At 37.4% G+C, this 27,982-nt stretch overlaps 1 protein-coding gene across 7 annotated transcripts in view; it reads left to right on the top strand.

The window, feature by feature from the left end:
- The window catches only part of DLC1 (DLC1 Rho GTPase activating protein), a 530,403-nt gene that overhangs the window by 294,147 nt on the left and 208,274 nt on the right, over positions 1-27,982 (top strand). For 6 of the 7 annotated variants that reach the window (XM_055349272.2, XM_055349269.2, XM_063709071.1 and 3 more), the window contains one exon: positions 14,641-14,674. In XM_055349272.2, coding sequence (XP_055205247.2) covers positions 14,641-14,674 — 34 coding nt within the window. Of the gene's footprint in view, positions 1-14,640; positions 15,342-27,982 lie in introns of those variants that run through there. The other variant, XM_063709072.1, reaches the window with a different exon arrangement.

Below are 27,982 nucleotides of genomic sequence, written 5' to 3'. Positions count from 1 at the left end.
TGTTCATATTTGAAACTAGAATTCATTTGACATAATGCCAATTTAATAACTTAGAACCCAAACCAGCCTTTTGTCAGCCCTAATAATAAGGTTATAGAATTAAATAATGGGCCAGCCATGGTGGCCCACACCTATAATCCCAGCACTTTGGGAGGCCAAGGCGGGCGGATCAAGAGGTCAGGAGGCTGGCCAGCATGGTGAAACCCCATTTCTATTAAAAATGCAAAAAATTAGCTGGGCGTGGTGGCGTGCACCTGTAACCGCAGCTACTTGGGAGGCTGAAACAGGACAATTGCTTGAATCTGGGAGGTGGAGGGTGCAGTGAACCAAGATTACACCACTGCACTGCAGCCTGGGCGACAGAGCGAGACTCCATCTCAAAAAAAAAAAAAAAAAAGAGAGAGAGAATTAAACAATGGTTGGAGAAGGATACTGAAAAAAGTTGGTGTATTAATCCGCTCTTGCATTGCTATAAAGAACTACCCGATACTGGGTAATTTATAAAGAAAAGAGGTTTAATTGGCTCACGATTCCACACACTGAACAGGAAGTATGGCTGGCGAGGTCTCAAGAAACTGACAATCATGTCGGAAGGCAAAGGGGAAACAGGCGCATCCTACCTGGCTGGCGCTGGAGGAAGAGGGCGAGGGGAAAGGTGCTACACACTTTTAAACAACCAGATTTTGTAAGAACTCACTCACTATCAGGAGAACAGCAAGGGGGAAATCCACCCCCCACCCCCCAGCAGGCCCCTCCTCCAGCACTGGGGATTACAATTCGAGATGAAATTTGGGTGGGGACACACATCCAAACCATATCACTTGGGTGGGAAGAAACAGATGATAATGGAAAAGTTGTGGAGAGAATGATGTTTGCAAGCATTCTTTGCCAGTGGAGGGCGGGGCAGGGAAGGGAGGCGAAAATGGGATCTTAATTATAATGCAAAATTTCTCTTTAAGACCAGGTGTCTTTTACATGCTTACAATATGTTACTTTCACTTTTTTGAGTATTTTTTATTTTGTTGATGTGCTTCTAATCAGAAACAGTTTTATAAACTACACAGCTACTGAACCAATTACGTTTGAGTCTGATGAAAGGTATCCCCATTATAGGTATAAATAGACCCGTTAGCATCACTGCTGATTGATGAAGAATTCCAGGTCTGCAAAAGCCAGCTCTATTTTAAGTGCTCCTTGTCAGCACCCAGCTTTGGAGTTTACCTCACTCAATTGTGTTTCTTTGCAGGAGAGAGATTACGTGAGGCAAAACCACAGAGCATTCAATCTGTCTGGTGAAAGTGTATAAACACTTTCTAGTGTGGTCATAAAAACTATGATTTCTCCCTTTACTCTGTTAAGTGCACTCTTAGCTAGCAAAGGTATTCAGAAAGAAGAGAGGGAAGGTTCAGCCAGCCAAGGACTGACATGTAGAAAGCGAAAATGTGTCCATGGCTTACCTTTGTGTTAATGTTTCCTGCTCCCTTAAGATTAATCATTACGCATCTCAAGGATGATCAGTGTTCAGTTACTTCTTTAAGCCCATGTTCCAACTAGGTGTTTTGTTTGTTTGTTACTAGCAATTAAAAACCATACCAATATCTTTAGTTTCTAACTTCCTTTTTTCCTGCTGTTATCTGTGGTAAAGGATATGTGCAGAAAAGAGAAAATGTGAGTCCTAAAGAGGCTGGATAGAAGAGAAGGGGAGAACATGAACTTAACTAAGTTAAAACCCTAGGTTCAAAACTTGACATGGACACTTACTCATGGTGAGATCTTGGTCAATTAAATGACCTTGTCTCTATTTGACTTCATTTCCTCATACATAGAATAATATAGTAACACTATCCCTTTGGTAGTTATTAAGATTATATTAGTTGGCCAAGCACAATGGCTCATGCCAGTAATCCCAGAATTTTGGGAGGCCAAGGCAAGAGGATCACTTGAGGCCAGCAGTTTCAGACCAGCCTGGAAAATATAGCAAGACTCCTTCACTGAAAAAAAAAAAAAAATTAATGAGCTGAGTGTAGTGGTGCATGCTCGTCCTAGCTACTCAGGAGGCTGAGGGAAGAGGATCACTTGGGCTCAGAAGGTTGAGGTTACATACAGTGAGCTATGATCACACCACTGCACTCCAACCTGGGTAACACAAAAAGACCCTGTCTCTAAAAATAAATAAACCTAATTTAATTTAAAAAGGTTATTAATAAGTTAATAAGTGCCAAGTACTTAGAAAACTGCCTGGCATAGAACAAGTACAGAGTTACAGGGACCACTAAGTAAGTGTTGCCTATTCCCCCATGTCACAGAAGCAACTTACCATCACTTTTCCTAGTTATTCACAAAACACTGGCCACTTTGAGGACTATAACTGGACTCTTGACTACAACTTATTTCTCTGACTTTGCTTTCTCAATCCTCTTTCCACTCTCCTCAACTTCTGCCTGCCCTTGAAAATGCAATCCTCTTAAAGGTCCTAATTTGAACTTCTCCCTTTCCTTCTATACTTTCTCCCTGTTTATCACCTCCCAGTGCCTTTAATTCAGGCCCTCCCTACCCCTCATTCCCCTCACCACACACCAGACACAGCCCAATACAGATGCGATCTTTATGCCTCAGTGATATTGGTCAAAAAAATACTGACCGTAGCCATTTCATCTCTATCTTTTCTCCTAGAATTCGAATTTATTTCCTTCTCTCTTCATCTCCTATCTTCTACCCGGCTTTTGATAAATAATTTTGAAAATATGTTTTGTAAAATGTTTAGTTAGCAAAGCAATCTCATCTAACTTCTAAAGTTATATGTAAATTTCAGTTAACCATGCTATGTCTATAAAGTCTATGCTTTTATGTTGAATGTTCAAATTATTTAATGGGTTTTCTAGAGAAAATTAGTATTGAAGCAATTCAGTCTGGACACTAACGTTTTCATACTTCCTAGTTAATTATTCTCCCATCTATGTTTACAAACAAAAATGTGGCTTATTGCTAATGTTATTACTTAACCTTCCTTATACTTGATTTGAATCTTTTCAGCATTAGTCTTAATTGAAAATACATCTCACAGAAAGCTCAGAATTCATTGACCCATTTTGAAATATAGTTTTCTGGAACCAAGGTAGACTTTAATCGTACATAAATGATTTGTAAGACTTTCTTCACTTATTACAGTCTATGTCTCACGTAACTCTCCACATAGGAAGAGAGTGGGGAGAGAAAGGAAATTTCAATGCTCATTCATAGAAGAAAAAAAAGGAATAGATTCAATTAAGAATCCAATAGAAAATACAAGAAACCCTTAACATAAGATCATTTGAGAAGGGATTAGTTATACAGGGACTATTTGCAAGGTTGTATGATAGGAGAAATGCAAGGGATGCTATAGTCACTGGGGGGTTAGTAGCGGCTGAGCTGATCACCCAAGGCCCAAATGACCAGAGAAGGAAGCAAGTAAAAAACCCAGAGAGGAGGAAGTCTGCAAACTCAGCTGCCCTAAGAAAACCAATGACCTTAGGTGAAAAGTCACAACCAGTTCCAAGCAATCGTGCCAGGTGGGATCCAGAGGAGTAGATAATCCAACCTCACTCTCCTCCCCTTCTGTCTCCTTCTACGGCTTGCCATGGGCCCAACCTACCTGGAAGCCAAGAGGAATAAGGACCCTGTTGATGGAATCCATATAAAACGTTCTCATATAAATTATCATCCAGACTGGGACACTTTTGAGGGTTAAGAAAGTTGTTAAAGTTAATTACCATTATTGCAAAAAAAAAGAGACATGCTACTCAACAATTATCTAACTATATAATTGTAGCTTTACACAATACAATAAATGGCAAAACCACAATAGCAAGAACTCACCTATGACTCTGTATATACTAGGACAAAACTGCTGTACCTGTTTGTCCTGCATATCTCACATCCACCTAACCCACATTGCCCTTCCACCTTGTCAGACTCTGTGAGTCCTACAGGCTGCTGCAGGCACCAGACCACACTGGCTAGTAGATCAAGTGGCTGGTAGGGAGGCATCGTTGAACACTTCCATCACCAGCAGAAATCAGAAAGGGTTAGCTGTCCCTAACCACTTGTGTCTGAGTGCACTTTGTTAAGCCAGTGGGCAACCTGCGTGCTGTTCTTGAAAGGGAGGTGTTGGTTAGATTACATCCGAAAGGGGTCAGGGAAGGAGAGGCTGTTTATCACTTAGTAGTCTTTCAGATTTAACCCTATATTAAAATGAGAACTTCGTTCTCTGCACATGCGTCTCATACAATACTAGACAATACTATAGAAGCTGGAAATACAAACCCACTCTGAATAATTCTAATGTAACTATTAATGACTTTGTCATCAGAAATGAACATTTTGAGGCAAATGTTAAACTGATCAAGAGATCTGTGAAATCAAGATTATCCCAGGCAAACCTGAGCATATGACTCCCTGTCTCCATCCAGGTCACCCTTCCTGCACAGAGGATGGGATAGAAAGGAAAGCTGGGTGAGGGGGATGGGCAGCAAATGGAACTTAACAAACAAAATACGGGGACTTAGGTCATCAATGGAATAGAAGAAATTGAGTTGGGCTCCTGTGATTTAAGGAGAGAGGTCACAGAATAGTTACCATGTTATCAAGCGCAGGCAATTGAAAGGCCCCAACATCAAGTTCATCTCTAAATTAACCTGTCTTTCTGACACCACAGAGCAGACTCCTCTTACATTTTATAGATAGATTCAGACATGTATCTCAGAGGTGCCAACAAGGACATCTCTTCTGCCCAAGCATTTGTCCTCAAAGAGCAGAATGTTTATAGACATCTCAATGTTAACACAATTTACCACTTTGAAAGCACCAAATGTTTGGCTATTATTTGATTATCATCCTGATTCCAAAAACCTCTTGTGAAATTTTTGATCAGTTTCTTTTTATTATTAACATTTATGTATACATGTATGTATGTGGAGACAGGGTCTCACCATCTTGTTCACGCTGGTCTCGAACGCCTGGGCTCAAGGGATCCTTCTGCCTCAGCCTCCCAAAGCGCTGGGATTCCAGGCATGAGCTACTGCACCAGGCCATTCATCAGGTTCTGTTAGTCTTCAGTGTCATAAACTTCTTCCTTAGTTCCCAGTCACTTACAGTAGATTTCTGCACACCCTCAGGCCTGAAGTGATGAGTTTCATTAGAGTTGCAGAATATTAGAATACCTTTACTTTCAGACAAAATAAAACCTATATTTTACTGATCCTGGTATCATGGTGTACATTTTAGGTTAGACCACGCATAATATATATCAAATTTGTGGGTGGTTACCACTACAATGAATATCTCCCTGTAATAAAAATGTTTCTGGGCTCCAGCCAAGAGCCCACTTTATGAAGTCATATTTGATAAGGATAAATTCCAGTTCAGTGAACAAGATTACGGTTTGTCATAAAGAGATTTATGTATATAATTTAAGTAGTTTTAATCCGTATTCTTTTTGTGGTTCTGATCTAATGGTTTATGTTTTGAGCTTCTACCAGAAGCCTGGATCTACCAAAAGTTTTTAAGTTGGATGTTATGAAATGCTGAGAATATCAGCAAATGTTTGGTAATACAGATGAACATGCAGGCGTTGAATTATTAAAATGAAACTAAGCTTATATTTGAATATAATTGGTAGTAATTAACCTGACCAAGATGGATATGAGTGAATGCTTTATCTCTCAGCTTTCTAAGAGACTAAGTGAAAATACACAAAACAAATAAATTGACAATATATGTTGTTTTGTTTCTTAGCTAGATATTATATGCTATTCTGTTAAACTGTAAACCAATATGTTACCTCTATTTTTATCCAAGTCTATTGACCAATATTACATGTATATTACACATATATTTATAATATATATGTATATTATATATACATATTATATTCTGATTAAATGTGAATATATATATAAATATATGTATATATTATACATATATAATATGTATACACATATGTATACACATATATGTATATATTATACACATATGTATACACATATATGTATATATTATACACATATGTATATTATAAATATATGTGTAATATATGTATGTCTATATATTATATGTATAATTATATGAATATATTTCAATAATTTATGAAATTTCAGTAAGTGATAAATCTCGTGACGAGTTCTGATTAAATGCGAATGGTGGTCCCAGGGATCTCCTACAATTCAGAAGTCACCCAAAGGTCACATGAGTGCAGAATATAAACGTTCTACATTTTCTGGTACAGGGATCACTTCCACTTATGCCCTCAGGTCCTGCTGCTCCAAGACGTACAGAAGTGGGAGCCTGCTCCTCTGTTTGGAGACCCAAGTAGAATATCATCACTGGCTTACCTAAAAGAACAAAGAATAGGCCCACCTAGTAATAGCTAGTTTGGGGTGACAAACCTCAAATTAAAGGTGAGGAAGAAGGATTATATCCTCCACACTGAGCTTTATAAAACTTAGGGAAAATAAGAAAAAAAAGAAAAATGTTTTTCAAAATCTCACAGAAAATAATTTAAAATTGTTCAAAATCAATAAAGGAGAAATAAACGTGGAAACAAGTTAATCGGACAGGAGGAAGAGGAGGACTCAGAGACAGACAACCTATACTTGCTTTGCATTATTTCCGAATAAATATATACAATAGTTGCTTTTTAATCTCATATTAACAAATACCACAGTAGGAATAGTTCACAGTCATGGAGCTGTGTGATAATCCCTTCCCATGCAGCAATTTCCTTTAACCCTCACAGACAGCCCCAGGATGTAGATACTATATCTACCCCTATCTCACTGAGCTCAGAGAGTTCTAGAAAAGTGCCAAAAATCATCACGCCAATTAGTGGCAGTAAGAAACCTTGTACGTGTTCATATTCACCTCTAATTTTTTGTTTCAGTCTTCAGTGTGGATTCACAATTAGCTTACTTCTTTTCACAGCATGTCTTCAATTTCTTTTCTGCAATTACTACACTTAGCAAAAGACTGTGTAGGTAGTGAGTACTTTCCTTGAGTCTTAGTGATTAACTAGACCTAGGCACACGAGGATGAGGTTCTCAGAGCACATTAGTACAGAATGAGCATACTAGAAAGAAGAAAGAGAATCACTAAAGCATTTTAAGGAAAACAGTGTTGTAAGTAAAAATCTTCAGCAGGGACGTTGCCTTAGTAATGCCCAGGAAATCCTGTGAGAAGGAGCATTTCACACCAGCAAAAAGCTACTATTCAGACTTCATGGACAAAATGAATCATTATGAGGAGTGTAACATCGAAGGGGAGATAAATTGCTGGTTGACATCATCCAACAAAAAGAAGGATAAACAGCCATTTTGAGTCAATTGCTGTCTGAATAAGTTAATTATCTTGAGTATCATCTTCACTGGAAATAAGCCTACATGTCTACATTACTCCTTAATTGTGAACTTTCATAGATCAGACTTAAAAAACAAAAACTACCATGAATAGTCAGTATTTCTAAGCGGCTACCACAGGCAAATCATCATACAGAACAATAAAATAATAATTCTGAAGAATTTGCAAATTTAAGGAGATATATATAATATAGAGACAATGAATATATTAATATACAGTACTTAAATATATTCATTAATTTTAATAGGCATTTTTTCTATTAGCAAAGTTCAATTGGAATAAACTTTAATAGTAACATAGAGAAAGACATGGTTTATTAAATTCTGAAAAGAATTTATAAGATGAAAATATATCTGAAGGATATGTCATGAATAAGTCATCAATTGTAAATTTCTTAGAGATACAGAATATTATCATTAAAAATTCAATAAAGACAGAGAAGAGTTAAGTTAATGTGGCCCAGTCATGGGGCTCTTTCTGTTTATCTAGCTTGCTAAAGAAATTATTTTTAAAAAAACTTAGAATAATGATTAGAATTTATTTTAGACCACATTTCCAAATGAAAGTGGCCTCAACCAGAGCTTTGTCAACCTGAAATTCAACATTTAGGTATCTGAAGACAGCATGGAGTAAAATATTCTGTAGGATTTGTTGAAGACAGAGTCACCAGCGTTAAACACAGTAAATGTCAGTGTTTTGAGAAGGAAAAGAAAAAATTTTCAAGGTCAGAATCCCAACTTTCATTCTTATTTAGGGGAGGGTCATCTCATTTCTGCTAAAGATAAACTACAGACATACCTGTGAGCAGCACCAAAATATCTCTTAAGAATCAACTTTGCCTTTCTTCAAATGTTCAAACAATTTAAGCTGAGACCCCAAATTTCTACACCATATAGTATAAATAAAGCTATAATTTCAGTCTACAAAAACTGAAAGACAGTTGTTAAACTCAGTGATTTAAGGGGGGGAGTAAACCTCAATATTGCTGATAACTTTTATTAAATAAGATGTGTCCTTTTTTTGGAAATAAGGATACACAGCATGAATGACGCTTCTCAGATAATGGTGTGTGCATTTATTAATATTTCACTTTGGTTATAGATATTTGTTCCTTGAAGGCAATCCTTACACCAGCACATCATCTCTTTTTTCTGAAACTGAATTTCCATTGTCTTCTATGATCTGGTTGAGAAACTAAGTTAAGTTGGAATCATGAACACTAGGAGGGATGAAGCCATGATGACCTTTGGCTTCATCAGTCTTATGAAGAATGGTATAGTAGACAGGGTTATAAAGCCACATTCTAGTCCAGTTTCCATCTGGCCACAAAAAGGCCTGTAGTATTGGGCAAGTCACTTAACCTGTCTGGGTCTCAACGTCCTCGTAGGCAAAATGACAGAGAAAGAGCTAAATGAGTATTTTGCAAAATACACTACATATAGTACTAATGGTATATCAGCTGATACTGGGGTAAACATTCTGAATTTTTATAATTATGTATCCTAGTGTGTATTATGAGTAATACAACCCACAAATCAAACCCATAAATGTATGCATTTCTATTATTTAGAACAAGTAAAAAACAGAAAATGTATTTAAATTTGATTTTATTAAATTGTTAAGTAAATAATTTATAGATGATACATGTATATAGTAAAAATTCTGAAGGTGGTATTTGAAGAACTGAAGATTGGGAAACACAAATGAATTATCTCTAAATCCCTCTCCATCAAGAAGAGACTATATTTTTAATGAAAGAATGATGACTGTCAAAGCTAGAGAATTACTTTGTAAACCAAAATAGATGATATCAGATTGCCAATCAGACACAGCTTTTCAATAAAATCCTTTGTTCAAATGAAAGCAGACTGAAATCATGGACTGGCTAACAATATTGCAGAATGGCGTGATTTCAAAAGACTCTTTAAATGAAGAAGAGATGAAAACAAACTCATTTTCCCATGTACCTTCTTTCCTTTCATGCTGTCTTTCATGTCTTCCCAAAAAACTTGAATCCCAAAACCCTTCCTGTTGCCCATGTGCCAACAATGGGCTCTTGTGCTTTCATGTGAGACAGAGGCTGTTCCATCACTGAAGGATATTTTCTTGCAATTTCTAAGGACAGAATTACTTATTTTGGAATTTCTCTGCAATTATTTTTTTGTGGAACAAATTTTTGTGGGAAGAAAAGTGAATGTTTTAAAGGGAAAGGAGTAAATTACTCTGTCACTGATTTTTCTCTGAATTAAGCCACTTTTTAAAAGGCAAATAAAGAAAATTTCTATAGACTTAAATGGTACTCCAAACACTTCTGTGTGAACATCTTGAATATTTGAAATCATGTAAAAGAAAGCTCTGACTATAAAAAGAGAAAGCACAAAATAGATAGTGCTCTGTTTGTGTACTGCAGGACAAAAAAATAAATTTGCTTCATGGAACATAGGAGAACTTACGTAGTATCATAGCTGCCAGTTGTTTGAAGAGATTGGCCTATAAAGTCCTTCTTAATGTTAGTATTCTATGTTCCTGATTCTAAAGAACTAAGAGGAAAATATTTCATACAAGTGAGGAAAATGGCATAATAAAAATAACATATTAAAGAAAATTAATAGAAATATTTCTTTTCATTTCTAAAAGAGAAAAACATATTCCTAAAATCAGAGAAAATAGAAAAAAAGCATATTCCTAAAATCATCAGGAAGAAATTGGTTCAATTAGAATGTTTCAATTGACAAGACATTCAGATTGTCAATTGTCATGGATTCAGATATGATGTCTATTATTTATGATGCTATTTACGTTAGCAGCTTCTGTGCGGTTGGTGTGAGTTCCTAAAAGGTGTCCATCTGAGGTTCTCCTGGAAGTGCAGAAAGCCATTTCTGCAGCAGATCAAAAGAATCAACATATGTTTAGAACATCTCCATGTGGCATGTCAAAATCAACATTTCCCCAACCATCTTTCACATCCAAAAACACAAACAGGCATGCACACAGTCTAAGCTCCCACATACAGTTTAAAAGGTCTTATTAGAAGAAAGCAAATTGTTTCCTTCTCTTTTGCTAAAAAAGCCTTCTTAAATAGCTTTTTAAAAATTCAATTGTATTAATAAAACACCTTAATTGGCCAACTTCAATGAAAATCTTTACATGTGGAGAACTATTAAAGGGTCTCAACATAGGGGGTCGGAGTGGTTGGAGCCATAGAAAAGGTTGCTATCTTATTATTTAAATATCCTAGAGAAGAAAAACAAAAGACTATGGATGATTTTTCTCCCCTTTCATTTGGAAGTCATTTGTAGACTTTCCTTTGTTCCACTGAGAAATAAGAGAAAAAAATATATAAGTTACAGCGAACCCATATGGCCAGCAGGAAAATCCTGTTTAATTGCTTTATTGCAAGAAATGTTAAATCACTTCCTGAGGATGCAGTTCAAATGAAACATATGGCAACTATTAGCAAAAGCCCCTAATGAATTCATAAATATGCCTTTAATTGGAGCTTTCTCATAAGCATCAATTATACATGTTATTTAAATTGTATATACAAATAGGCATTCGGTGTTTTAGTTCCGAAAATGTTGATGAACACCTACTCTGTACCATACTATACAGTCAGCTTGTGTGAAATGTTATTTCCGAGCCCAGAAATAGATATGACATGATGGGACCTCAGGACATGGACCCAAATCTATCCAGGTCCCTTCTCAGAAACCAAGGATGAGAAGAATCCCCCAATCAATGCCTCCTGCCCAAGGGTTTCATGCCCATGAAAACCATTCCATTTCTACTTGGATAGTTCTAATGATCTATATTCTTCGCACTCTTTTTAATGCCACACCAGTGGTGTGACTAATAATTCGTGTTCAGCATCCATTCTTTGCCTTTTTTGTAACTTCTTTGATTACATTGTGAATTCCACAAAAAAGAAAACTTTGCTAAGAGTTTTTTTATCTAGGATAATGTGAGGCATGTAATTAAGAATTAACAATCCGCTTTAACTAACTGTAGAGCAAGTGTCAGCATTTTTCAATTGTTTCTAATGCCATTCATCTCTGGAAAATTTCAGAAATTTAACAATTTAATATATGTATTCACGAACAACTTTCTAGAGAGACAATTCTCCCTCAAATTCAAAGATAAATCATTCGAGGAATATCCACCTGTTATCACTATGTGGTTTTACTCTTAAAAAGAAGTTATAAAATTCTAGGAATACTACACTTTGACTATCCTTTCTCTACATTGTAATATGGTCTTTGAAGTTATGTAATGGAAGTGAGTTTTGGTAGCTTAAAAATCATGCAGAGTGTGGTGAGATTCTAAAGTAATTGGCATTGGCTACATGAAATATGGACATTGGCCATAAGGAGACTAAAATGTATTTTTGCTTGATACCCCAACTCACTGATTATCATTTTTATTAAATATTTAATTACACATGCATGGCTACATACTTTTGAAATCAAATAAAATATAGAAAAGTCTTGTTTTTGTCACTGGTCAACTTGTGATTTGGGGCAAATCTTTGAACTTGACTTAAATGTGTTTGCCATGAAAAGAGAGGGCTTCTTTAGACAATGTCTAAATGTCTCATACAAAATATTCCCATACAGGTATTTTGTGTTCTAAGTAAGTGTCTTATCATAAGACCAATCCAAACTTTTTTCCTCCTTCATTTCAAAATAAGTCTGTTTAGTGTGGCTCAGAGGCCAGCATGCCTGTGTTGTGCCTTGCTTCCGTTAGTGACAGTATGACCTCACAAAAGTTACTTTACCTTCCAGGATTTTACAGGGTGTTCTAAAGATGTGATGAATTTCTGCAGGCAAAAGCTTAAAACTGGGTCATACACAAACTAAGCACCCAGTAAGCACTAGCTATTTTTATCCTGAGGAACTTTCTCCAGGAACATTCTTTAATTACCTGTCACCAACTTTTCCAGTCTTGTTGATAAAAGAAAGGTTTCTGTTTTATTTTTCTATTCGTTCACTTTTCACAAAAGAGAGAATGTATTTTAAAACCCCCAATCATGGGTAAATTTAGGGGCTAGACTTAACATTTAATACATAGTTTGGATTTAATTATATTTTTAAATATGTTTTAAGAGACACATAGAAAGTAAACAAACATTACCAAAATTGTAGGATCACTTGTAAAAGAAGGAAATTGCTTTCATCTAGTATTCAATCAGAGAAGTTCTTGAAGAAGAAGAAAAGTCAGATGACTTCTTAATAAATGAAAGAATGCCCAGGAAATGCTGGCAGCCTATGCCATTTGTTGGAAGCCCTGATGTCTGGGCCTGATCCCCCAAGCTGCCATTTAATCTATACGTCTGCATCTTTGGAAGCATGCGGAGATACAGTTCACACCCAGAGAACAGTGCTGAACAACTAAATGTAGATTGAGATTGAGTCAAAATATGCTTTCAGTATAAATTAATCTTGCCAAAGTAACTCCCCCATCTCTACCTTTTTTTTTTTTTTTTTTTTTTTGACAGAGTCTCACTCTGTCACCCTGGTTGGAGTGCAATGGTGTGGTCTCGGCTTACTGCAACCTCTATCTCCCGGGTTCAAGAGGTTCTCCTGCCTCAGTCTCCTGAGTAGCTGGGATTACAGGCACCTGCCACTATGCCCTGCTAATTTTTGTATTTTTAATAGAGGCGGGATTTCACCATGCTAGTCAGGCTGGTCTCGATCTCCTGACCTCAGGTGATCCACCCGCCTCGGCCTCCCAAAGTGCTGGGATTACAGGCGTGAGCCACCGTACCCAGCCTCTACTTTTTATCCATAAGGAAATCTTTACCTTAGCTGAATAATTGCATCAATCACCAAATCCCCTAAATCCCAAAGGTGAAGATCACAGCAGTAATCAACATTTCACAAGGATATAGACGTCTTGATATTTGCTATTTCTCGAAATGAAGATTGATGCTCTTTTCTTGGGCTGATCCACAACAGAGGTGCACTTGGGCCTCTCTCTCTCTCACACACACACACACACACACACACACACAAATACCCATTTGAGTGTGCTTTTCTTACTTCAACTCTGAGGATGTTGTCCCTGAAGAAATGAAGAAATATCACCTTTGGATCTATCCTGTGGTCAGTGATTATGGGGTGGAAGGCATCAAATCCCAATGGGTCAGTTAATACATCCTCAACTATATTTTATACGTGAGTAACTGAGATGAATGAGAACCAGAAAGTCAACTTGCTTCATTTGTTTAGTGGTATCCACAAACAGTAGAACTAGACAGTTAAGCTTTAAGTTCTTGGAAAGATCTCATTCTAAACCCTATTTTTAAAAATCATAATAGTGATAAATGCTGGGGATTGAGCTTCTAAATCTTTCACATCAGTCAACTAACCCACTGGACCAAGGCCCATTTTAATAAATAGTAAGAGTGGCTTTTCCCTGAAGATCTGGTACGCTTTATAGAGGCTGCTTCCTTTAGTTCTTTCAGCAATCCTCTGAAGTAGATGTGATTATCTAGATGCGATTAACAAAGAAGGAACCTGAGCCTTGACAGGTAAGATACCTCACTTGCGTGCACAGAAAAAATAAGCAACAGGGAAGAGATTTGAATTGCCCAGAAACTAACGAATTTGCTTCTCTGTCCCAAAAATAGGACCAGAAAATTTTAACTACAAAAATTCTACCCCAATTCAAAGTGTTTTTAGGTTCATTTATTGCCAGTGTTGTTTGTTTGTTTGTTTGGGATGGGGTCTGACTGTGTTGCCCAGGCTGGAGTCTGTAGCACGATCATAGCTCACTGCAGCTTTGATCTCCCTGGGCTCAGGTGATTCTCCTACCTCAGCCTTCCAAATAGCTGGGACTACAGGTGCATGCCACCATGCCCAGCCAATTTTTGTATGTTTTGTAGAGATGGGGTTTCACCATGTTGTCCTGGCTGGTCTCAAACTCCTGGGCTCAACGATCCGCCTGTCTCTGCCTCCCAAAGTTCTGGGATTACAGGTGTGAACCACCACGCGCAGCCTATTGCCAGTGTTAAAGATAATACGGATGTACATTCATTTGAGTCTGTCTTCAGACAACAAAATAATTAGAAGATGATTTACAGTTATCAAGGACAGATCTAGTGATTTTACTGATAGTTCCAAAATGCTAATTTTTCTATTGGCAGTCTCTATTTAATTTTTGCGTCATTAATTGTACTTTGTTTTATTTCTAATGATGCTTTTTGATGTTTCTTCCTAATAATACCACAATTTTTGTGTCTTTTTTTTTCAGGCTATTCCAGGTATTTCAGAGAAGGAAAAGGCTGGTAAGTTGACATTTTGGTTCTGTTTTCTCGCCAATCTATTTTAGAATAAATTTCACCTTAAAATAGGCATTTTATTAAATATGTAAAATGTATGCATCTCATGAATATCTGGGAAAGTGTTGTTTAAATTCTGTAAAAGAAATTTGTTTCGCTAAATATGTAAGAAAAATATATGTGGTTTTCTGACATAATGACATTGTGTTAGAATAAGATATGTGTTTCTTGGGGTCTTCCTTGTAACTGCAACCACATTTTTTTTTTCTTAAGTAAAAGAATTAGATGTTGATCAATGTTCTGGGGAATGAATTTGGAAATTAGTTGTTAATAATTACCAAGGTTTATTTTTACTCTTAATGACTTAGTAGCCACTGAAAAAGATGTAATTGATGCTTAAAGCTGATGCTATACTATCAAAAATACAGTGATGAAGCAATGTGAATAATTGTATTGAAGAAAAAAATTATAGTATTTTTCTGTGTTCTGTGCTTTAATTATAATTATTTAACAGTATTATGGGAAATGGACAAGGACTGATGAGAAGTGAAAATATGAAAAATTAGACTTGGATTGGTAGATCTATGTGTTTTTAAAAAATCATACTGTCTTATGTGTTCTGTGTAATAAAAACAAAAACAGATTAAAGGTATATTATCTAACTTGAAGTACATCACTTAGTTTGTAGACATTTGTGATTTTTAAGAGCTGTATTTAAAGTTTATAGTCTCACCTTAGAGAAAATATTAAACTTTCAAGTGCCTTTACACTAAAGCATTAGAGTTTGTCTGGCAGGGGTGTTTGCTGTCTATGTGAGTGACCTTATTTTTGCTGCTAGATAGTTTTTACACAGAATTTTCCTAGTTTGTGTCCTTCTGTGAGCTAAACTTTTCTCTCATGTTTAGGCTGTATCTCGTTTCTTCACTTTAATAATGTTGAAAAGTATCTCTTCAGAATAGGAGGAAAATATTGAACTGGCATCATATGTCAGCTCAAGAGAAAAATCACACAACATAACAATGTACTAATATCATAAGGATTAATATCAGGTTGGTGCAAAAGTAACTGTGGTTTTGGCCATTACTTTCAATGGCCAAACTGCAATTATTTTTGCATCACTATATTTACCATATATTGAATGGATTTAAAGTTTTAAATCTCCAGTATCTTACATAGCTGTCCCCATAATTCACTGCAATTTAAACAAAGTATATAACAGAACAAAGTTGTCATCCTATTCCAGAATGTCAGCAAGTTTTTTCACACCCCAAGAAGAAAATGAGGATGTGAGTTGTTGGCTGGTCAGGAGGGGAAAGAAGGAATGGAAATGCCATGGCTGGTGGAGATGGGAAGGCAGAGAGTTCTCTTTCTCCTCTTCCAGTTAAATGGCTTAAGTTTGACAGGGAGAAACACTTCATTCTGTCAAGCTTCTCAAATATTTTGAAAATATTTTTATTTTTATTTTTAATTTTTTTTTTTTTGAGATGGAGTCTCACTCTGTTGCCCAGGCTGGAGCACAGTGGTGTGATCTTGGCTCACTGCAACCTCCACCTCCCAGATTCAAGCCATTCTCCTGCCTCGGCCTCCTGAGTAGCTGGGATTACATGCCTGCGCCACCACACCCGACTAACTTTCGTATTTTTAGTAGAGATGGGTTTTCGCCATGTTGGCCAGGCTGGTCTGAAACTCCTGAGCTCAGGTGATCCGCCCGCCTCGGCCTCCCAAAGTGCTGGGATTAAAGGTGTGAGCACCTGGCATGAAAATATTTTTAAAACAAAGAACTAATTAGAGAACATAAATATAATGTAACCACTACCTTTTTGTCATAATCCTGGAAATTTTCCTCCTTAAGAACAACAATTTTTTAAATGAAATCAACTGTCCCTCCTTACATAATCTTTCTGAGTCATTTCTATATGGCTGAGGCACACATAAAAGAATCGAGAGATTAAATTTTCAGAGGTTCCATAAGATGACATATATGATCTCCACAGGCCCCAGGATGCCCCATCTCAGATACCTAGCAACTCAGGATGGACTGATTTGAGCAAAATCTGACTTCTGCTCTTTATGAAAATATTAGAATGATTGGAATTTACTCCAGAATGAATTTCTATTTAGATTTCTGGAGGATATGCTGATATATTTAGGAGAAAATGTAATTTCGTTTGATCATTTAAGAAATAAAGGATTTTTTTTCAAGGCAGCGAATTTACCTGTCAAGACAAATGCTCGTGTCTGAATATTTTATGAATCATGGTAACAAATATGACAATTCAAAAGAGAATGTGATTTATTTCAAAAGTTTTAAGTACCATAACAGTCTAAGCAATCTAATTCTTGTATTTCTAAACTTTATTATTTGAAACATTAAAAATATTTTGAGTGTTCTATATACAAATATAAATCTTGTTTCTTTCATGTCTTTATGAATCTCTGTTTGTAAGCTTCCACTAGACAGAGGAATGGCCATGAAGGCAGGAGACCCACTCAATCTTCTCGGGGTTAATTGAGCTCTTAAATAGGATTAAGCTTCATACCCGCCCCTAAGGCCTGTCATTTTTTTTTTTTTTTTGTATCTTTCTAAATGAATGTAGCCTATTGTTCTTTATTAAGAAAGTCTATTTTTAATCTGTGTGACCTCTCATCCAAGCTAACTGGAACCAACTCTACCAGGCTTTGTGAAGCTCTAAATGAAATCATTTGGGGCACATTCCATTAATCATCCTTGAATTGCAGTTGTGTGATTGCTCTGTGTGTGCTGTAAGTAGCTATCTTCTATTCTGATCCACGTTGCTATGATAATACAGCTCAGTGGGATCATTTCTGCTGCTTGTCTCCTGCCCTGTGATGACAGAAATCTTCAAAGGGAGGCAAGTTTGAAACAGCCTTTTATGGATTCAGTCATTTCACAAATACTTACTGAACAGCAGCATGTTCTAGGCATTCTATTAGGTTCTATTGAGGAAGCAATTATGAATAAGGCATGGCCTCTGCCCCGTAGGAACTCAAACTCTAGTTGGAGGATATCCCATCAGGCAGGCATCCCTGCTTCTCCTTTTCTCAACTGAGAATTTCTTAACTCTGCTTATTCAAAAAGCTTCCCAGGCAAGGAATCAAATCAAAGTACTGTCTTCAGGAAACTATGGATGAGAATGTGCCTTCTTAGGATCTGAGACAGAATCCAACCAATTTCTTTTTTAAATAATCAGAACTGATCACACAAGTATCGATATGTATAATTGTATCCAATAAATATCATTTTCATATAACTTCCATCATGTCGCTGGAGTCTGTATGCCTCAACCTTTTTGGTACCAGGAACCAGTTTTATGGAAAACAATTTTTCCACGGAGTTGGGTAGGGGAGGATTTCAGGATGAAATTGTTCCACCTCAGACCTCAGATCATCATAAGGAGTGCACTGCCTAGATCCCTCACATGTGCAGTCCACAACAGGGTTCATGCTTCTCTGAGAATCTAATGCTGCCGCTGATCTCACAAGAGCCAGAGCTCAGACGGTAATGTTTGCTTGCCCACCACCAATCTCCTGCTGTGCAGCCTGGTTCCTAACAGATCACAGACCGGTACTGGTCCAGGGCTTGGGGGTTGGGGACCCCCTGCTCTAAAGAGTGTACCTGTCCCATTGGAATACCCTCAAGCACATCTGCTTCCTATCTGTATGGCCTGGAGCAAGTCACTTAACTTCCTCATCTCCCTCATTTCCAGAACGCAAATCGAATCTGCCATGTTGTTGATGTAAGGCAACAATGCTTGGTACAAACTAAGTCCCGAAAAATGGTAGCTGTTTTTTATGATAATTGGTTGGTGCTTACAGGACAAATAGACACTCGCTGCATCACTGATGTCCTTGCGTGTTCCACAAGTCCTAAAATGCTTCCTCGTGGTACTAACAGCTGAACAGCTGTCCACGTGGAAGAAGAAAGATCACTTTCTCCATGATTCTTCTGAATGAATTAATTCAAAGATTGTCACAATATAGACAGAGTTGATCACATTTTAACCTCCCTTTAGAGATTTTTTTTTTTTTGTCTATTAGACTGAAATTCTCTCTTGGAAACAGGTAATATTTGATTTTCAAAAAAAGATTAGTTTCAGAGAAATGTTTATGCTGTGTCCCATTTTCCCGTGATTCCATTATCCTCCTGTATCCACAGTCCCTGAGGTCATCAGATCCTATCTACCAAGCAAGCCAGCTAGGCGCCTGGGTTCTCCTGCCGCTCCCAGGCTCCTCCACCTTCTACACACCGTGCTGTCAGCACCGCCCTCTCATCACCCTTGTCCATTCCTCTGGCCACTGCTTCCATGCAGGCCTTCACTTTCCACTGGACTTTCATAAAAGCATCCAGAACTGGTTTCCCTGACTTAACCAGTCATTACACCAGTCTGTTATCTGCACTGTCACCAGAGTTATCTTTGAAAATATATAACCTGATCATGTCAGTTCCTGTGCCAACATTTTATCTGTCTCTCTATTAGCCACAGAGTAAAATTAAACTGTCCTGGCTGGCCATTTGTCCATTCAGGAGTGACCTGTCCATACATGGCCATTTGTTATTCAGACGCAGTATCATTCACTGGACCGGATACATGTGTTGCCCCTCAAATCCACCCTCTGCCCTACTTCTCCCTGCCTCTGTGCCCTGGGAGGCTGACCAATGTGAACTAAGTCAAAGGACTTCCCTCCTTTCTGTCTTCCTCATTCAGCCATGAAGAGGATGAGAAGCTCTAGCAGGAGACTGGGGGAGGGGGATGGTGGGACAATGAGGTTGGAGAGTTTGTTTTTAAGTTCAATGTAGATTTACTTTATTTTATTATGTTCTGCGATACACGTGCAGGATGTGCAAATTTGTTAATAGGTAAATGTGTGTCATGGTGGTTTGCTGCACCTATCAACCCATCACCTAAGTATTAAGCCTAGCATCCATTAGCTCTTTTCTCTAATGCTCTCCCCACACCATCCTCCCCCAAAAAGGCCCAGTGACTGTTGTTCCCTCCCTGTGTCCATGTGTTCTCATTGTTCAGCTCCTACTTATAAGTGAGAACATGAGGGGTTTGGTTTTCTGTTCCTGCTTTAGTTTGCTGAAGATGATGGCTTTCAGCTTCATCCACGTCCCTGCAAAGAACATGATCTCCTTCCTTTTTTTGGCTGCGTTGTATTCCATGGTGTATATGTACCACATTTTCTTTATCCAGTCTATCATTGATGGGCATTTGGGTTGATTCCATGTCTTTGCTATAGTGAATAGTGCTGCAATGAACATATGTGTGCATGTATCTTTATAATAGAATGATTTATACTCCTTTGAATATATACCCAGTAATGCGATTGCTGAGTCAGTGGTATTTCTGGTTCAAAATCTCTGAGGAATCGCCACTGTGTCTTCTCCAGCTTCTGGGAGTCACTGTTGACTTCTCTTACTTAGGCTGCCATTTGCACTAAGCTTCCAAATTCTGACAGCAATTCTCTCCTCTGGCCCTGGGGTTTCCCATTATAAATGGTCCTGTTATTAAACTCCCCTCAATGTGCCTAACGTGCATTTGTTTCCCGCAAGGATCCTCACAGATATACTTCTGATATTTTCTATTTTTTCTTTTTCTTCATTTTGTTTGTTGGTTGCTCAAACTATAACTACCATAGAATCCCTTCTAGCTCTCTGCTTTCATCTTCTGCCTAGGTCTGTGGCATGCAACTGGCACCTGATGATAAGCGGAGATAGAGAGAGGCAAAGTGAAAGATGGCTTATCCAGAAGAAAAAAAAAAAAAAAGATGAGGAGCTTTTTTTTTTTTCTTTTTTTGAGACGGAGTTTTGCTCTTATTGCCCAGGCTGGAGTGCAATGACACGGTCTCGACTCACTGCAACCTCCACCTCCTGGGTTCATGCAATTCTCCTGCCTCAGCCTCCCAAGTAGCTGGGATTACAGGCACCCACCACCACACCTGGCTAATTTTTTTTTTGTACTTTTAGTAGAGACGGGGTTTCACTATGTTGGCCGGGCTGGTCTTGAACACCTGGCCTCAAGTGATCCACCCACCTTGGCCTCCCAAAGTGCTGGGATTACAGGCATGAGCTACCCCACCCATCCACATCTTTTTTTTTTTTTTCAAAGTAAATGAAAATAGTTTCATTTAATCCCATGGGGAAGAAATATACTAGCCTTATGACTTATAATGTGTTCTCTCTTGGAAAAGTAACACTGCTTTTTAGTCACTAAAATATCACTTTGAGAATATTTGAGAACTATTAATATGGAGTAACATGAAATCTGTCATTCTAAAATTAAATCAAAGAACACTTCACAAATTTTGTCAGGCTATATAGCAGCCCATGCAAAACAAAGCATTATCATTAGCCAAAAATGGCTTAAAAAAATAGTTTCAACTTTTTTTTTTTATTCAGGGGGTACAAGTGCAGATTTGTTGCATGGGTATATTGCTTGATGCAGAGGTTTGGGGTCCAGCTTTCCCCATCACTCAAGGAGTGAACATAGTGCCTAATAGGTTGTTTTTATCCCCTGTCTTGAAAATCCTACTTGCTTCATTGGATCCAACAATAATATCACTTCTTTAATGACTTATTTCCCAGGCAGAGCTAATCTTAGAGCTTATTCTGTGCTCCTAAAAAGCTACGTCTTTTCTGTTACAGTTTTATTATCTTGCTTAGCTGTGTGTCTTCTCTAGATCATGAACTTTTCTAGGTTAAGAATATTGTCTTTGTGTTTCCTGCAATTAAAATAGCTATTAAAATATAGATGTTCTTTAAAACAGGTGTTAATCAAGAAATTGTAATTATAAAAATGCTCTGGCTATAATCTTACTCACTTAGAGTTAATATGATTCTAAAGCTTTTTATTTAACCTTCTCCATTACTCCTACTACTCAACGCAACGGCCAAATATGTCAGCCAGGTCATGAATTAATGGTACTATTTGGGGATCTGTGCCACATAAATGTGTAAAGGGGGCCATTGAAAAAGATGACTTAGAGCCTGACTTTGGTTGCTTTCCTTGGTCATTTTTCTCAGAATGTTTATTCTCCTGCCTGGAGGTTATTTGGTTGGCCATAAAATGTTAAAAATCAAGATAATGAATAATTATAGCCTGAAATTCTTGTGAAGGGTAGCTTTCAGAAGCATATACCAGAGTCACGGTCTCTCCAAACTTTGTGTTGTGGTCATAAGACAGAAAATAGAGATGAAACACTTCTTTGTGACAAATGCGTAAGGGAAAAATCAGAATTTTCATAATTTTATTCCAAGCTCCTTGTAAACATACTAAATAACAAAGCCCAGACTTGATGCATTTTGGTATTAATTTTCTTGGCTGCTTTTCATACCTGAGAAAGGAAATGAAAATGAACAACAACAACAACAAAAAACTAAAATGGAAAGACACTTCCACTTTTTCCAGTCTAATCATCATTGTTTGGATCCAGAGAATGATTAATTTGATATATCCACTCTGAGCCATGCTCCAAGATATGCAAAATCCAAAGAGATTTGCTGAAAAAATTAAAACAGGACTGCTCTATTTCAGACTTCTCTTTGGAAAGACTGCTCTATTTTGTGTCTTCAGTTTAGTATGGATCTGATTGGTTTTATTGCTGTCTCTCCCACTAGGCTGTGAACACCTTAAAAACATAATTTTGTTTCATTCAGCACAGTACTCCCAATGCCTGGTATTATTGTAAAAATCAGCAAATGTTTTGCTCTATTTGCATGATACTCCCAAAGCCAAATGTAGAGTCTTATCTTTCTATTCTAAAGGAAGCTCTTCTTGTAACAGCAAAGACCCCCAGCTGTTTTATGGGGTTTAGCAAGATGTGAAAATTGTCTTTATCTAGCCAGCCTGGGCCTTGACCAAAATACCAAATTATTTACTCTCTTTCACTCTCAGAAAGTGAATTTCATTATTTTTACACAAATGGCTTATAAATACTTGCTTCAGTTTTTTTTTTTTTTTTTTTTTTTTTTTTTTTTTTTTTAATGTATGAAGGCCTCTGCTTGCCTGCTTCTTTATGAGGGAAGAATTTAGGGTATGCCCACACATAACTTCTCAGTGTTTCTAAAACTTAATGTAAACTAATCCGTGAAAAGTTGGCTGTGGTTGACTGGGCTGTTGAAAGAAAACACATTAGCTTTCAGGTATCAAGGAATTCATGAAAAATATAAGTAATCTATTCTTCAATGCCAAAGATCTTGAACTCACGGGATTTTTTAAATACAGATAATTTTCCAAATATTTCTTCATTTTCTGTTGGTATTTTTGCTATTGCTAATTAGGTGAGACAAATCTACTGTATTACCAGAACCAATAGAACATAGTTTCTTTTCCTCTCAATTATATTTTAAGCAACACAGGTAGATGACAATTTCTCTTTTAATATGTTCTGATTCAAATGTTTCCTCCCACATTTGAAGTGGTCTTCCCAGGTCTCTGCAGCTGAAAGTGGCACTTTGTTGGTATATTTATTATGGCATTCCATGTTTTCTATGATGTATTTCTGTCCTTGAATTTTATGCTATATCAGGCTAAGAGTTCCTTGAAGGTAGAAACCTCCCGTTTCGTTTTTTGTCACCCCGCATGCCATGTGATATCTTGCACAGAGGAGATGCTCAAGAAATAGTTTTGAATCAATCTGTTTATTTGGCAGATGAAACAACTCATACAGGCATTCAGCTAATCCAGGACTTTTTAAAATATTTGATGGACTTTTATTTCTCCTTCTAAAACATCTTATGCACATTTTGCTCCTCCCATTATTTCTTGGAAAGAATGGCTATCAGCAGCATGAAGAGGTGGCTGTGAACTGCCAGTATGGGCCAATAAGACAGCTTTGCATTTCAGTGCTTGAAATGCCATTGACCTCTTATCAGTAGAAAAATTAATTTGTTATTTTCAGTCTTCTCTGAAGAAAGACAATTTATGAAAGGGCCCTTTTGTATCCATTTTATCAAGAAAGCCACTAAAGATCTTCCATTTAGTTCAACATCTGGCTGGGCATGGTGGCTTATGACAGTAATTACAGCACCTTGGGAGGCCGAGGTGGGCGAACCACTTGAGGTCAAGAGCTCGAGACCAGCCTAGCCAACATGGTGAAACTCTGTCTCTACTAAAAATACAAAAATTAGCTGAGCGTGGTGGTGCATGCCTATGATCCCAGCTACTCGGGAGGCTGAGGCACGAGAATTGCTTGAACCTGGGAGGTGGTGGAGGGTGCAGTGAGCCAACATCGCCCCACTGCACTCCAACCTGGGCAATAGAATGAGACTCTGTCTCCAAAAAAAAAAAAAAAAAAAGAATCTTATCTGATCATCTCTTAGATGTCTTCAAATTTTTACCTCTATTGAGTTTCCAGTGCACATTTGCAGTTTAATTTTATTAATAATGTGAATATATACACAAATACGTACCCACAAGGAAAGTGTTGATTGATCCTAGTTTCTTTGGAGAGGTATGTTTACTTTGGAAAGTTACATGTAACAAGGTATTACTTTGACCTCACTGAGTATAAAATGACTTATAATTCTGCTGGCATGACTATACTTCTCGTATTGACCCTCCATTGGCTTGAAGCACTTTGATTTGTTTTCTGCAGGCAAGTTCAACATCTCTTTCAATGGATTCCATAGACATTTCTATTATAGAATTAAGACATAATTTTTTAGATGTGTTTTATCAAAGTAGGAAACCTTAAAGAGTTATTAACAACCATAACAAATTCACCAATGCCCAATAAAAGGCTGATGCCCATCTTCTTGTCTGCAGGCTGTGCAGAAATCTAATCTAATGCGGGAGAAGTGTGGATCATGGATTTAAGAAACTATTTTGTCCTGACTACTGTAATGAGGTAGAAAAGTTCTCACAGAGTTCTTAAATTTCTACTTAACTAAAATACTCACTAAAGAGTGCTGATGCACACATAGTAGGGTATTATATTTGTTTTTAAAATTTCCCAACCACATTTCTGTGACTCACACCTGCTAATGTTATAAACTTCTTGTTAATGTAAATGTTAAATCAGTTCTTTTCTATGGATTTAAGGAAATAGATAAGTGGGGAAAATAACAGTACAGTTCATCACTTTTTAAAATTTCCCCTTTCTCTTTAAGTCTGTGATCCTCTTGGATATATTTATCTCAAAATTTTCCCCACTGAGCTGTGATTTCCTAAAAGGCAGACATCTTCCCCGCACCTTGGTAATGCCAGCCTCTTAACAGATGTTTCGGTTGAAGTTTGTGGAATGAATGACTGAATTGGTAATAATAACAAGAATTTACTCTGTGCCTGCACTTTTCCAAGCACTTTATAGACATAAACTCAATTAATCCCCTAGCGACCCTATGAGGTAGGTGCTATTGTTATCTACATTATACAGTTGAAGAACCTGAGACTCAGAGAGGCTCCCTAAGATACCCAAAGTCACACTGTGGCCAAATCAGGATTCAAAGCCAGCAATGCAGACAACAGTGCATGCTCTTAGCCGCTATGCTATATGTAGTGGTTAAATGCCAAGACTTCTCAGGCTGATGAATAAATTTTTTCCGTAATCTGGCCTTACCCTTCCTTTTCACCCTAATTTTCCATCCTCTTCTAGCACGCACCTTCCGCTGTAGCCATGATAACAACCTCACTTTTCTCCTGAAGTTGCTTCTGCATAACTTGACCTTTGCTCCTCCTGTTTCCGTTCCAGAAATTATCTACCCTAACCCCGAATGACTCATTTGTGTCCTGGCTTCCCGGTGAAGGTGAAGTCTTCTGTGATAACTCCTGCTCACATTAATTTCATGCTTTCCGAAATGATATAACTACAGCACATCAAGTCTGAAATGGTCGTTTTTGTACTTGATCATTGATGGACTGTCACTGTCTTCTGAGTGTTCCATTTATCTCAGCAATGCTTTCCAACAGCTTTTAACAATCTTTTAAAACATCTTGTAGCACAGTATGGTGCACCTAAAAGATGCTTATTTCATGAATAATTAGGCTTTATTTTTAGAGCAATTTTAAGTTCACAGCAAAACTAACCAGAACGTATAGTTCAAACTGTATGATATTCTGATGAAGCCAAACTATGGAAACAGTCAAAAGATCATTGGTGGTCAGTGGTTTGCGGAGACAGAGGAATGAAGGGGCAGAGCACAGGGGGTTTTCTGCATAGTGAAACTATTCAGTATGACACTATAATATTAATAGTACAGTATTGGTTTTACTCCACAAAACCTTGCTAGAACTAGGTATATCCTGAGTGTTCGATAAAATTATAATTTTTAACAACATTACCCTTTTTGGCTACAGAACTACATTATTTTCTAATTCCGTTGGTATTTTTACTATCGCTAATTAGGTGAGACAAATCTACTGTATTACCAGAACCAATAGAACGTAGTTTCTTTTCCTCTCAATTATATTTTAAGCAACACACGTAGATGACAATTTCTCTTTTAATATGTTCTGATTCAAATGTTTCCTCCCACATTTGAAGTGGTCTTCCCAGGTCTCTGCAGCTGAAAGTGGCACTTTGTTGGTATATTTATTATGGCATTTCACGTTTTCTATGATGTATTTCTGTTCTTGAATTTTATGCTATATCAGGCTAAGAGTTCCTTGAAGGCAGAAACCTCCCGTTTCGTTTTTTGTCACACCGCATGCAATGTGATATGTTGCACAGAGGAGATGCTCAAGAAATAGTTTTGAATCAATCTGCTTATTTGGCAGATGAAACAACTCATACAGGCATTCAGCTAATCTCAGGTCTATCCATGTCCAGGACTTTTCACAATATTTGATGGACTTTTAATTTCTCCTTCTTCCACCAGAGAACATCTTCCACCCCGTCTCTTTCAGCCTCACTGTTATAAATCCGTGCCATCGTATCTTACATTTTTAAGATTCATGGGTTTTCTTTTTCCTCTTGACTAAATAAATTATCTCTTTTTAAAATCATTTAATTTATCCTGAACATGCCATTTGGCTATTGATTCATTTTTAATTAATTTATTGTGTTAGAGACAGGTTCACGCTCTGTTGCCCAAGCTGGAATGCAGTAGTGCAATCATGTCTCATGGCAGCCTGGAACTCCTGGGCTTATGCAATCTTCCTGCCTCAGCCTCCCCAGTAAGTAGGATGACAGGCATGCACCACCATGACCAACTAATTTTTAAAAATGTTTTTTAACATAGAGGCAGGATCTCACCATGTTGCTCAGGCTGGTCTCAAACTCCTGGCTCCAAGAGATCCTCCCACCTCAGCCTCTCAAAGTGCTGGGGTTACAGGTGTAAGACACCATGACTGGCCTGCAATTTGGTTTTTAATTTGCATTATAATTTGTTTGGGTCACATGCTGCTGATCTTAACAATTTGATATTTTCAATAGACTATATTCACATCCCCTCATGTTTAAATAAACATTTAATTAAAGAAGAATATAAAAACAAAAACATGAGTGACACAATTGATGCTTTTTTAAAAATGAAGACTCTTAAAGAGAAGAAAATGTCAGAATTCTGTTAGACTTAACTTGAATTCTATCACTTAGCATTTTTCTGTTTAAAAAAATACACTTGTATGTAGGATGTGGGGGGCATGTCCGTGTTTTTTTTTTAATTATTATTTCTAAGGCCTCTGATGGCTGCACCCCAACTGCAATGATGAACACAGTAGCGTCCATCTATACAAAACAAAGATCAGCCAGGTTACCCGAAGGGGGACATTAAGGCCTTCTTCTTTTATGACTTTAGGAAAGTGGAGAGCTGGCTTATTATATCCAGAAAACATTATTTTGTAATATTTTCGAGCACCAAAATTTAGGGCCTTAAAAAAGAGTGACCTAGGTCTAACTTGTGACCTTGACTCTGAGATGGTACTCATCGTTCCACAGCTAATCAGGAGCCGTTCTCCCAGATGGTCCATGACAATAGAATATAAACAGAGCAGTGAGGGCTCATCCCCACATGTAGGGAGTGGCCTGGACTTTCTACGATGTGGACAAGAGGACTGTGGGGTGGAGACACATTCAAAATGTCTTTCCAAAAGGAGAAACTCCAACACTCATACAAATTCCTTCAGGCATTCCAACAGCATTCCCATTTATAATGCAAGCCAGCTTTTTAAAAAAAGAAAAGAAAAGAAAAGAAAACAAAACAAAAATCTGCAGATCACAAATATCAAGACATTTTCCTGAAGAAAAGAAAATGTAAAATTTCAGCAAAGTCAGTTTAGTTAGATTACAGACAGAAGATAGAAAAAAAAAAAAAGAAAGCATTGCATTTTTTGTTTGTCTGTTTCCTGGTAG

This window comes from Gorilla gorilla, chromosome 7 (genome assembly GCF_029281585.2).
Source record: "Gorilla gorilla gorilla isolate KB3781 chromosome 7, NHGRI_mGorGor1-v2.1_pri, whole genome shotgun sequence".
NCBI lineage: Eukaryota > Metazoa > Chordata > Mammalia > Primates > Hominidae > Gorilla > Gorilla gorilla.
The sequence above is the reverse complement of the archived record's forward strand: the minus strand, read 5'-3'. Positions and strand labels throughout refer to the sequence as shown.